We start from the raw sequence: 13510 nt of genomic DNA, 5'->3' as shown, positions 1-13510 counted from the left end.
CTCCCTGCTCTCAGTGCAGCCCACTACTCTTCACAAAATGCTACTTCTAGGGGATAGGGGACCCTGAGGAATGACATGGGGAAGGGGACCTGCAGCAACAAGGGAGAACTAGAAAATATAGTCTGGATCCAACTCCCAGACTGCAAGGTGAGGGAATCCCCATATGCACACAGAACAATGCAGCACATTATTGTTCCCATACAGATAAGGGGCAAGAGGTGGGCATGTGTGAGCTCAACACTTGCTCCTATCTCACTGACTTTTGTTGACTTTCTCTACTGAAAATGCATGGGCAAACAGGCTCTCTGAAGACACCAAATTTCGTATTTCATTCATGTGTTGAATATTAATGGATGCAGATGTGGGACTTTGGACTGGGGTGTAGCTCTTTGGAGTCTTGATGTAAATACTGCTGTTTGGGTCTATCACTGTATAAACCAAACTAGAACAGCAGCTTCTCAGCACTAATGGGCAATATTGCCAAGATGCAGTGATTCTATGCAATGATGCTGCAATGGCTTGCTTGGCTTGCTTGAATACACAAAGACAGAGGATCACTGAAGCTTGACAGCACGACAGGAAGCTAGAGATGTTTTCACTAAAAATGAAGGCATAAAGGAGGGATAACAAATCATGAACTTAACAGCTTAATCCAGGTACGGGTAAATACCAGCAACTAAACAATGGCCTTTATTTTCAGAAATAAAGTTGACTGAACCTAGAACGACACCACACAAAAGTGAGCTTGGCGGATTCAGCTTTACGGTGTTTGTGGTCCATATCACAAAGTGGAACAACACAGAGCCATCACATAGAATTTGGCACAGTTGGCAGTCCCTTGTCAAGAGAGAGGACTGAGCTTTCTCCCTAAAGCAGAGAGTCCTTTCTTCAGAAGAAGTCCCTTAGAGGAGCTACTCAGAAAATGGGAGAACCATCAGGAAATCTGAGCTTGCAAGCAGAATAAGGAGACCTTCAGTTTCCACTGCAGTTAGTCTTCCTCCATGTTCAACCCAAAATATTTAAAGCCACTCTAGAGAGATCCTGCTTACAGATCTGTATGATGGAAATACATACATTAAATTGTGCAGAACTGCAAATGAGGAATAGAAAACTAGATTTTTTAAAACTTAGGACAAAATAAAATACTGTGCGGTAAACAAAAGGATAAAGAAGACCGATTATGGATTAACAGTATTCCAAGCACCTTTAAGTGTTATTTCCTATAATAATTTTCTCTTTTATTAGCAAGGCTAATTGCTGAGGATCATAGTGTGACTTCTTTCTGTCTGAAAAGTCTTCAGCCATGGAAATTGCATAGTGACCAGGCTGTACATATAGATGTATAGTTTGTAAGACAGTATGCAGTATTTGAGAGCAGGGGGGAAGGAGATGCTTTGTAGAGTAGGAAAAACTTTCCACTTTAATAATGTAATCATAATTGAGAATGGAAATGCGGATGGTTTGGAAAGGAAAACCAAAAATACAGAACCATGCAGGTACAGCTTGACATTTTCAGACTTGATTACACCGCTCTGCTGCCTCCAACAGATCACCTTCACCATAAAAGGATCCTATTAAAGCAGCTCTTTATGGACAGTCAAATAAAAAATAAATAAAGAGGAAAGGGGGGGGGGAAGCTGAGGGCATCATGATGTTGCTTTCAAAGAGATGCAGCATGCAGTGATTATGCCTTTGTGAGGCCTTTTCTCGGAGGAGCCCCAACCGGCAAGTTTATCCCTCCCTTTGTGACAATCAGCAGGCTGTAGAAGAATCGTCTGCTTTTCTTCTTGGAATAACTGATGCGTGCCTGTTTCTGAAATGAAGTCCTTGGCCATAGGCCTTCTCTCTCCTTGCTGCTTTTCACCCACCTTGCTGATGCCGTGTGTGCTTTTAGCGTTTACTACTCAAGGGGGGAGAATCTCAGAAATTATACCACCGCATTGTTAACATCCACTGTCTTGTTATTTTGGGAGGCGGTCATTGCATATTCAGCTCGACTTGTTCCATTCTCTTCTTTTCTCAGCGGTTTCCTTTGATGAAGCACGTGAATTAAAAAAAACAACAACAAGAGAAGAGGGGAGGGAAAGAGGATAAACAGGTTCATTATCAATGGGCAACATTTCAAAATAATTCTGCTCAAGCAATTAGAGATAGGGCTTGTTGGGTGAAAAAAGATCTTCTTAGTTTGATTCTTTGCACAAACTCCATAAATCCACAAAAAGGTATTGGGTAACTCTGCAATATTTGGTGAATGTAAAGTACTTTATTTTAAAATAGGTAGAGGAATGATAGATGAGCGGATCCTAGGGCAGCGGGGTGCAGAAAGGAAACAACACAAGCAAGGTATAGCATCATCCAGTTTAGCCTCACTTCTATTTAATTCATCAAAAATTATAGGAGCAGGACTCTTAGGGCCCAACTAGATGGATCTCCATGAATGGATCTCCCACGATATTCTCAGGTATAAATAGCAACACGTGGGAAGGACAGAAGTCAATCCAGATCATCAACTTTTGCCCCCTAACATTTTCTCAATGACAGCTTTCCTTCAAAGAACTGTTATTTGCTCTATAGGGGAAATATATGAGTACTCTATGGGTACCTGAATATTTGCATCTCCTCTGGGAACAAATCCAGATTGGGAAAATAGCGCAGGAGGAAGGGTTAAATCACCACCCTATGCCACAGCCTCAGCTTGGATTGCCTCATGAAACCTACTAAGCAAGAAAAAACCTGCATATTTATGGATCTGATTTTTTATTAAACATTTATTTCCTACTCCTGCATCAAAGGGAAGATCCCCTGATGTCTGATCTCATTTGTACCTCAAAGCACCACTTAAAGGATAAGGCTTTCTGGGCTAGGTGTATGACAAGCCTCCAAAATATTTGTAACTTGTTATAATTTTTCCTGCTGAATCCTTGGTTCATATTCATAGAGTTTTCAACAGTGAAAGCTATACTAAAAGGACAAACGTGAATGTCAGGAACAAACGGTATATATCTACAGTGCAAAACCATGTATCAGTTTCATGCCGGCTTAATTGTTATGGCTTTCCCTATAGAAACTGTAGTTTAAAGAGGATAACAAGAATTCTCTACTGGGGTAAAGATTAAAAAAATAAATAAATATAAAGGGGACTCAGAGCAGGTTCTTCATGGCTTTCCAAGAGAACTGATGGACTGAGAGCCAGCAAACTGAACACTGATTCTCTAACTCCTCTCTGACTATACACTACTGTTGTTAAGCAACATTAAGAAAATGCCTGCAGCCACGTACCTGAGACAAACGAAACATTTTTAACCAGTCAGGTTCCTCAGAACCACCTCGCTTTCACCACAGCTGCACAGCACCTGTGGCGAACTGTTTTTTAAATTATTGCCGGGGCCTCATTCTGTATGGGAACACTCATGCAATATGCCCTCCGGGGCCATTTGGGCTAGGGAAAATGGAGAGGGAAGAGGTAGAAGCCCCTCTTCTTCCCATGCTGTAGTCCCTTGCAGAATCGAGCCCCTGTGGTGCTTTAAAAAGCAGTTTCCCGCAAGGGCTGTATGGATGTGGGGAAAGTGTAGCTTGGTCCTGAGATAGGAAGAGGCTGCAGCACTTCTGTCCTTCCTTTGGAGCTCATTTCCCCACTTTGAAGCAAAACAGAAGAGATGGAAATGTGGTAAGTTAGATCCTCTCACCACACAGGGCTCCAAATCAAGGTAAAAGCATTCATTTGCTTGTTTGTTTTGTTTAAGACATTCCTAGCCTAGTTTACTCCCAAGGGACCCCACAGTGAGAAATTAAAAATAACATACCAAACGACGATACACCTAAACAATAAAGGTAGAGCCAGTGTGAGGAAACCCAGCTGGGCCCTGAAGTTGCCAAGTGCGCAGAGCCCAAATCAGCCCACTTCTGCAAATAGGGATGCTGCAGGAGGCTGGTTAATAGGCTTGCCAACCTCCATGTAGTAGCTGGAGATCTCCCAGAATTACAACTGATCTCCAGATAGATTCAGGTGGGTAGCTTTGTTGGTCTGCAGTAGAAGAGCAAGACAGATTCAAGTCCAGTAACACCTTAGAGTCCAAACAGATTTCCTGGGAGTAAGCTTTCAAGAGTCAAAGCTCCCTTCATCTGAGATCAGTTCCCCTGGAGAAAATGGTAGCTTTGAAGAGTAGACTGTACAGCATTATACTCTGCTGAGGTCCCAACCCTCCCCAAACCCCACCCTCCTGAGGCTCCACCTCAAACATCTCCAGGAATTTCCCAACCAGGAGCTGCTAACCTTACTGGAGAAGCAGGAAATGACCTTGCAGCAGCCCTGGAGATTGCATGGCAGCAGTCAGGGGCAGGGAGGTTCCAGGCATCATAGACTGCTCTCTCAAAGGCCAGCTGGAGTCAGGCATTGGCAAGAAGATGCTGCTGCCTCTGAGGCAATGACACAGGCCTCTGGAAAGGCCATATCCTTGGAAATGAGCAGTTTGTTCTGGGAGACTCTGGTGTTAGCAAATACTGAACTCCTAGGTAGATGTTACTGCAGTGGCAACTTGCAAAGGACTCATCAATAAGCCAGGATTTATCCAACAGGGCCAGGACACTAGGGGTACTCTGGGGACTGAATTTGTTCCATGGGCACTGCCCACCAGTTGGGGGGTAGTGCCTGAGGTCCTTAACACTCATGAGAAGAATAAGAAAAAAGTACTACTTCACTGTCACTAACCACCTCCAAGGGCCCTCCTAAACAACTCAGATTAATGCAGTCTTCTGAACGACATGAAGGTAAGTGAAGTCTCAGGCAGGCCATTCTATGCATTCTAGGCAATTCTGTAAAAGCCAGAGACCAGGAACCGACAGTCTTGCATGGGGCGGGGGAAAGAAAGAACTGCTGCTACGCGAGTTCACAAGGAAAATGGCACAATGAAGAAGGGCACTGCGTAGTAATAGGCAACTAGCAAGATAAAAACCTACTGCGGAAAGGTCTAGAAGACCCATTAAACTTAAAGAACACCTTAGAGCTGAAAATTAGAAACACAATACATCTAAATGATTATCAAAAATATTATTTTTATCCAAACAACTAGGTGTTAGCAAATCTATAACCAAAATACAGTTACAGTGTTCCAAAGATAAGTCAGTCAGTATCCAATAGATTTGAGCATCAAGTAGATTTACACAATCCTGTAAGTAAGTCTGGATTCTCCAAAGTCCATACAAAATGAATGTGGAGGCAAAGCTCTCTTCTTTATATTTCTTCAGGGAAACCCAAAGGCCCCAGGAAGCAAGAAGCCAATTCCTGAGCTGGAGGTCCCACAATGGAGGTGCCAGGCATGCTGGGAAGGAAATATAGCTATCAACTGCTCAGCAGGGCGCAAGCTGAATTCCTGTTTCGTTGAAGCTTTCTCAAGAGCATTGACAGACAGAGTTCCTAAAGCATGAATATGGTATCACCTGGTATCTGGGTACCCATGTGGAATTAGAGAAATCGTTCATGCTTTGGGAACTCTGTCTGTCAACGCTCTTGAGAAAGCTTCAACGAAACAGGAATTCAGAAGAGAGCTTTGCCTCCACGTTTATTTTGTATGGACTTTGGAGAATCCAGTTTTACTTACAGGGTTGTGTAAATCTACTTGATGCTCAAATCTATTGGATACTGACTGACTTATCTTTGGAACACTGTAACTGTATTTTGGTTATAGATTTGCTAACACCTAGCTGTTTGAATAAAAATAATATTTTTGATAATCATTTAGATTGTGTTTCTAATTTTCAGGTCTAAGGTGTTCTTTAGTGGGTCTTCTAGACCTTTCTGCAGTAGGTCTTTATCTTGCTAGCTACATGAGTTCATACAGGGAAAGACAGTGGGCTGGGTCCAACCATCCTCCAAATAGCCTTCCTCTAGTCTAAGGAGGCTTCCTTCAATTTATGTGGCTCTTCTTTCAATTAATTTAGCTTCTTAGATTGGACAATGAAGAAAGCTGTCTCGGAAAAAAACTGATTCATTTGAAATTGGTGCTAGAGGAGAGTTTTATGGATACCATGGATGGCCAAACAGTGGGTTTTAGATCAAATCTACCCTGAATTCTCCCTAGAGCTAAAATGATGAAACTGAGCCTATAATTTTGGTCTCATCACAAGAAGACAAGACCCACTGGAAAAGTCAATAATGCTAGGAAAAGTTGAAGGCAGTAAGAAAAGAGGAACGAACACCCAACATGAGATGGCTTGACTCAAAAAAGGAAGTCATGTCTCCAATTTGCAAGATCTGAGCAAGTCTGTTAAGGATAGGATGTTTTGGAGGCTTACTAATTCATACAGTTGCCATAAGTTGGAAGCCAGTTGGCGGCATATAATATTCACAGATTGGAGGAAGGCTTCAAACATGAGCCAAAAAGAAAGGTGGGGAGTAAATATTTAAATAAATAAATAAGCTCTGCTCAGTGGAGTGGTAGGATAGGGGCAGGATCCATCACAGTACTTTACGACTGGGTGCCAGGCTGGATGGTACATGGCTACTTCTTGTCTGAACAACTTGAGGCTTGGCTTCAGTAGAGTATAAGGATTTATAGCTCCTGCGCTTCTGTTATGGCCCAAATGCTGTTCCTGAGAGTCCCCCAGAAGCAGCATTTTGAGGGGCATTGGGGGCTGTGGTGGGAAGGGTGAGGCAAGAAGGCCTTGCTATTTAGGTATAATTCTTCCACACACAAAAAAATGCTCTGCTAGAACCACGCCTAGGTGTGATGTGTTTTCCCCAGACAGAGGAGGAAGGCAAGAAGGTGAAGGAGGCAGTAGTGGAAGCAAATGAGAGGACAAGAGAGGGGCAAGGGAGATGGTTGAACTGATTCACTGGTATGCTCTTTCAATTATAAGCCCCAAAGTAAGCTGAGGTCGTAGCATGGCTAAAGAGTATGTTTGTGAGTCACCCTCTTCACTCTCAGAGCCCCCTCACAGTCCCAAGGATTCCCTAGGGAATCAAAACCACTGCTTTAAAGCTGCATCAAAGATATTGCCAAGACTGAAAAACTGCTTCAAAACAAGCAACTTGTTAGTAGTATTTACTGGTGAACACTGTGGAAGATATTAGAGAAGCATACAGGATTTATCTTCCTAAACATCCTCATCCACCAATATTAAACAACTGGGAACTTGCATAACCTCATCAGGTTTTCTCTGGGATTTAAGTGAGAGAAATGGCTGGTGGCCTGTGCCCTTAATCTGTTGTGGTTATTTTTAAGAAAGCTGCAAATGAGGCAGGAACCTTGAAAGTGCTCAAACTGCCAGGAAAATGGATCTAGATTCTACATTTCAAGGATCCCAGAAGAAAGAAACTAAAAGGATTAGGTGTATATTGTGCAAGGTATGTGGAATTAGGTGTCCACCTAATTCCACACATCAGGCATAATATACATCTAATTCTTTATAGATATTTATTTGATATGATCATAAAAACCCATTTCCATTAGTTAACATAAACTCTACATACTTTAAAGCCTGAATAGCCCACTCTAGACTCAGCTTGCTAGAGCTTGAAATTTAGAGTCTCTCTACACAAGATTCCTCAGCGAGTGTCAAGTGCAGGGAGACGCAATGTTAGCAAGGAGGCATAGCTGACCAAGATAGCTCCTCAGAGGGTTTGTTAATTTCATCTTCCCCTCCCAGAAGACTATCAATTTCACATCTCCAGTCTAAAACTGTGTGGGATCACAATCAGAGGGCAGCGAGGAATGGAAACGGGCTGGAGCTGCCTTCCAGAGTGTGGACCTGGAGAGGTTATAAATAATGAGCTGAAGCTTCCCTTCTGGTATTTTGCAGTCCTTTCACACAGCTCTAGTATATAGCAAAGTCTTTGCTGTGCCACCAGCTCTGTCTTTTAAAACCGCCCTTCCTGGCTAACATGACATCTCCAGACAAGTGTTCTTCACGTGTCAGATGTCTCGTATAGAGATTCTAAAGCAGTGTTGGTCATGGTTAATACTTGGATGGAAGACCACCAAGGAAGACCAGGGTTGATACACAGAGACAGGTAATGGCAAACCACCTCTGTTCATCTTGAAAACCCATGAGGGGGTGCCATAAGTCAATTGTGATTTGACAACAATTATTGTTAGAGATCTCTTTTAATAGAATTCCTCTTGTCTAGATATTATTCCCCATTGGTGGTTCACATGTGTAGATGCTGGTCACCAGAATAAATAGGACTGGAAGGGGTCCTTTAGATGGGTAAGATTGCTCTTAAAAACATCCCCCCCCCCCACATACACATATAATGAAGAGAACTGAGGGCCAGGGCAGCCCTAGGCAACTGCCTAGGATGACAGAGGTGGAAGGGCACCAACCAGCCCACTCATGGCATCGAGGTCTGCCCCAGGACACCCCCTGACCACAGTGGGAGGCTGGCAGGAAGCCTGCTCACTCCTTCCCTCCCTCCATTATGGAGTGGGCCCAGACTCAGCCCTTTATTTCCTGCCTTCACTTCACCTCGCCTGACTGCAGTGTTGTGGGGAGAAGGCAGGCAGTGGCCTCCTGGCATGCTGGACAAGGACAGACACTGCAGTGACCCACTGCTGGGGAACAAGGAGAGCAGGTGGGGGAGGATGGATGTCCCCAGGACACGTTCCTTTTTTCCTGTTGTTTCTGTGCTGGGGTTGGGTGGGATTGGGAACCACGTCTTCAATGGTGTCTTGATATCTAGGCAGAAACATTGTTACTAGAGTGTCTCCATTCCAGTGGTCCAGGTTCACTGCAGAAGAAACATTCCAGACCTTTATCCATAGTTAAATTAGGAGCAAGCTATGGTTTTCCTGTCCTTCCTCTCTTCTCCCTCGTCAATTCCCCCTCTCCTTCCACAGTTTGTTTTAAGCATGGTATAGAATTACTAGTGTTAAGGATAGTTAGCATAATTAGATTCCCACATAATTAGGGGTTGCAAATCCACTTCAAACACCCAGGTTGCAAACTCTGCTCAGGTCTTAAGGAATAATTTCAAGAAAGTAAGGACAAACTATGGTATGTGGCAGCAGGAAGAGGGCAGAGGGTTATGATGAGTGATTGAACATTGACAAATCAAACCTACCTATAAGGTAATTCTCAATTTCAAGAACACTTGTTAGCATTCCTGGCATATAAAAACAGAGGTCTGTTATTGTTAGTTGTAGTTTTATTCATTGCCAAATGAGAAAAGTACTGGAGGAAGAAGTCCACAAAATACAATGCAGTTATAAATAGCTTTTTGATGATGATGAATGTATCATTTAGGTTTTATTTCTAATTATGTAGCCTATAAAATTACAATTAAATGTATTATTTTAACTCTCCTTGTTCTGCCCCACTTTTCTGAATATTTATTAAATATAAAGGCTTAAAATAATTTTCTCCATTTTTAAAAGTGGTGCACTTCATCATATAGTTAAAATATAGTGTACATATCTAAGCAAACGGCAGTGTATCTGAAAATTTTTCATTTGGCTTTGGTAGGGCATAGTTTTGAAATATGGCTTACAAAGCTAATTATTTCTTTTATGCTTGTTTGTGTCCTTCTCTATCCTTCTATCCATCTCATTCCTTCTTCTTATCATGCTGATTATATTTTGTTTTTCTGTCCACTCCAGTACATCTTTTAAAGGTAAGGCAGATGCCTTACAATTAGTAAAAGCGATAGTAGAATGCTAATCAAATACAGAATACTCACTCCATGTCTGGAGATATAGGGTAGGTAGTTCTTTAAAATGCACTTCATCCACTTCCTACAAAAATTACTACATACAGTATTTTGCTATGTAGTAAATCATTAAACTTTTCTTACAAAATGGCTTAAAATGAAATGAGAGTTCATCTCTGTACAAATGAAATGTTTCTACATGGTTCCAAGGACAGGGAAGAAATGGTGCTTCGATATCCATAACAACCATCTCTCAAATGCACGAATTTTCATGACTCCTAAAACCAAGAGAATATCATTAAGAAACTATTTAGAGAAGTACATGTTCAGCTTATTTTAAAATTAAATCCAGCAGACATAGAACATTAAACTATAGACAACCTGTTCATAAGTTACAGTAAACACACATATGATCCATGTATAGTATACAGTTGATGGTTCTTTTATATGCATTAATTCTCATGTTACTATCAACACATGTATAATCAATGTGTGTTACGAACCCCACATATATCCAGGTACCAGTCCTCGGTTTTATTTGTAAAGTGAATGCACACTGGTTCTTTCTTACAAAGAGATGTACAGATAGTTGTTGTGGGTTTTCCGGGCTGTATTGCCGTGGTCTTGGCATTGTAGTTCCTGACGTTTCGCCAGCAGCTGTGGCTGGCATCTTCAGAGGTGTAGCACCAAAAGACAGAGATCTCTCAGTGTCACAACGTCAGGGACTACAATGCCAAGACCACGGCAATACAGCCCGGAAAACCCACAACAACCATCGTTCTCCGGCCGTGAAAGCCTTCGACAATACATCAGATGTACAGATAGTTTGAACGTGCATTAACGGCAACATGTGAACAGGGCTTCTTACTGGAGAATAACAGCACAATCCACCAAAGTTAGTTGCAACTAAGTTGGTTTCTTTCCACATATCTGAGGAAATAAGCTGTAACTTATGAAAGCTCATGAGGCTGTAGAAATTATAGACAGGTGCGCAGAGGTAGTTTTAGAATGGATGAGGGTAAACAAGCCGAAACTTAATCCCAACAAAATGGAGGTGCTGCTAGTGGGGGGAATGACTGACCCGGGAACAGGAATGTCTCCTGTTCTAGATGGGGTTGCACTTGCCCTAAAGAAGCAGGTTTGTAGCTTGGAGATGTTGCTGGACCAGGGCCTCCTGTTGGATAAACAGGTGGCAGCAGTGGCAAGGGTTCCTTTCACTAGCTGGCTGTTAGCCGTTCCTGGGTGAGAAATATCTTGCCACTGTGGTGCATGCCTTGGTAACCTCTAGATTAGATTACTGCAATGTGCTTTGTGTGGGGCTGCCCTTGAAGATTGTCTAGAAGCTACAGTTGGCATAGAATGCTGCATCCAAAAACACTGACTGCAGTGGGTCATAAGAGCTGTATCACTCTAGTCTTGTCCCATCCACACTGGCCTCCAATTTGCTTCCAGACCAAATTCAAGGGAAAATTGTGCCTTTTTTTCCTTATAAGGAATACCCCAACTCTTCAATTCCCTCTAGTGGACCAATGGTTACATTGGTACTGACCTTTAAAGACCTATTTGGTTTGGGGCCAAGCTTTCCTGATAGAACGCCTACTCCCATGTGAACCTATCTGTCCATTTCTGTCATGTTTGGAGGCCCTGTTTTGGGTGCCCCCTCCATCTGAGGCTAGAAGGGTGGCGACCCTGGAAAGAGCCTTCTCACCTGTGATACTTTGCCTGTCTTCCTCTGTCATTGTCTTCTGTCAGTGGGTGAAAACGTTTTTGTTTTGTTCTGCATTCCTTCACTAACTCTTATTAGCCCTCCTCCTTGTCTGTTTTCGTGTGTTTTATGGGTTTGGGGGGGGTTTATATTACGTTTTATTTATGTTTTAAATATTTTCTATATTTGTGTTTTAATATTTGCTGCTTTGGGGACCGTAAATTGGGTGGAAAGGTGGCACAGAAAGGTTTTAAATGAAATAAAATTTGAAAAAAATGTTGTTAATTTTTAGGGAAGAGGCTGTAGAGAAAATGGCAGAAGAGGAATTGTATTCCAAGGAGATGGTGGTGCCATGGTCCTTCCATCTTGCCAAAAGAGCCACCTGTACCTTCTAGTATGGGCCTTGCATTGCACGTGAATCTTCCTTGTCAGCTTGTTCTGATTTTCTGCTGATGCAAGCTCTGACCTCGGGCAGGTATTTTCCCGTCCCAGGCTCGGTGCAAAGAGGGAGTTATCCATCAGGCACCTGGCTCAGGAGTGTGGGGAGTAAAGTCTTGATTAAGGGAGGCCCCCCTGAACTGGTGCCAGGCGCTGCGTCTTATCAGACGGCCTTGGCATCCCACGGCCTTGGAGCTCTCCCTTTCCTTTAATTAATCACTCTTCCTTTAATCATCCTCCGTTAGGGAAGGTGATGTGGCCAGGTGGGCATATTCTGAAATTGAGAAGATTGTGTTTTTGTTATCTGACACTGATAATCATGTGTCCTACAGAGTCTCTCAGTTGGCACTCGCAGCCAAAAGATAAGATCTAAGGTGGTACAGAATGAGGCTGTTTCGTGATTCCTGGGATAGTTTGGCATACTGTACTATTTTAAATAACTTTTACAAACTGCATATGGATGCTTTATGTATATAAATCCGAGGGACAGACAGCCAAGACAGAACTTCAGCACAGACTTTCCTGCAGGAAGTGCCATGCAAAGCTGGGTCAAAGGAGTTCACTCTTTGCTGTTTAGGGTTCCCAGCAACTTGACAGAGTGCTATGCAGTGCATTAGGTGATATCCTCTCTTTTCTTGTTATTCTTTCTTGTGTATTTGTGACTTGTTAGTCTGTATATTACTTTTTGAGCACTTATTTCTCTTTCTTGTATTGTATTTGTGTTTTGTGGAATAAACTTTTGTTCCTTCAACATCTATGTGCTTATTGCGTCCAAATCGTACAAAAGAACCACCTGCCCTCTGGCATAACAGAAGCCCACAGAACCTTCACTGAAATGAATGGAATTTACACTGCAGCAGCATGCATATGAGATTGAGAGTGCTGGAGAAGTGAGTGCAGGAGTGGAAAACAGTCCATCAGAGTGGAGAAGTTATGTAGCTTCTGACTGCATGTTATGCTACTCAGAAGGGGCAGATGAGCAACATAACCCCATATGTGATTGCATAAGCCTATGTATCTGAGATTCACTCAGTCCTCTATCTTCCGAAGTCTACGTTTCCAAAGGACTTGTGAGCTGACAACCATGTCTGACTTCTGTGACAAGAATTTCTGCTAGAGCCATTGTTGTGTGGATACTCTATCTATCCACTGTTGGAAGTGACATCATTGGCCAGGGACAGGGGCATGAGAATTTGCAGTGTTTCAATGGCTCCTGTTCCAAAGGAAGCCACCTCGCCCTGCCTAATGCCCGGGCTGGCCCTGTGCCTGGGCTAGATGGATTACGGTGACAATGTAAAGGAAGTTCACCCCCCCCCCCAAGTTTTGAATTATTTTACCACATCAATCCAACCCTATGATTTTCTCTGCAAGGCAACTGAGTTGTTTTAAAGTATCACTTGAAGATAAAGACCTCTACGAGGAACTTAAGATAGCTTTCCTCTGTGTCCAGAGATACACAGAGAGACTCTTCAAAAGCTACTGAACTATACCTCTGTGAGAAGGATCATTAGCCTGTGTTCTACTGCTGACTTAGCAAAAGAATTCTGTCAGCATATCCTTTGATCAATTCCACTACAAATCGAGTGGGGGCAAGAAGTCACTTCCCTAGGTAAAACAGGTTGCTGAAAAAATCATCTTTGTCATGTGGCAGTACTGGTGATACTTAAAAGGCTTTTTTCTGCATACTAATATGAAATTAATCTTGAGCATCAATTCTAACAATT

At 42.6% G+C, this 13510-nt stretch overlaps 1 protein-coding gene across 3 annotated transcripts in view; it reads right to left on the bottom strand.

Annotated features, from left to right (window-relative positions):
• Nucleotides 1–651: 651 nt before the first annotated feature.
• PRIMA1 (proline rich membrane anchor 1) overlaps nt 652–13510 on the bottom strand; it is a 79710-nt gene continuing 66851 nt past the window's right edge. Inside the window, exons 5-6 of one of the 3 annotated variants that reach the window (XR_008596552.1) lie at nt 9674–9921; nt 1951–2030 (exon numbers count right to left, since the gene is read on the bottom strand). Coding sequence is in view for 1 of the 3 variants with exons in the window: in XM_054971994.1 (XP_054827969.1) it covers nt 1928–2030 (103 nt within the window). In the remaining 2 variants the exon portion in view is untranslated. Of the gene's footprint in view, nt 2031–2602; nt 4025–9673; nt 9922–13510 lie in introns of those variants that run through there. The other 2 variants (XR_008596551.1, XM_054971994.1) reach the window with 2 other exon arrangements.

This window comes from Eublepharis macularius, chromosome 2, assembly GCF_028583425.1.
Source record: "Eublepharis macularius isolate TG4126 chromosome 2, MPM_Emac_v1.0, whole genome shotgun sequence".
Taxonomy (NCBI): domain Eukaryota; kingdom Metazoa; phylum Chordata; class Lepidosauria; order Squamata; family Eublepharidae; genus Eublepharis; species Eublepharis macularius.
The sequence above is the reverse complement of the archived record's forward strand: the minus strand, read 5'-3'. Positions and strand labels throughout refer to the sequence as shown.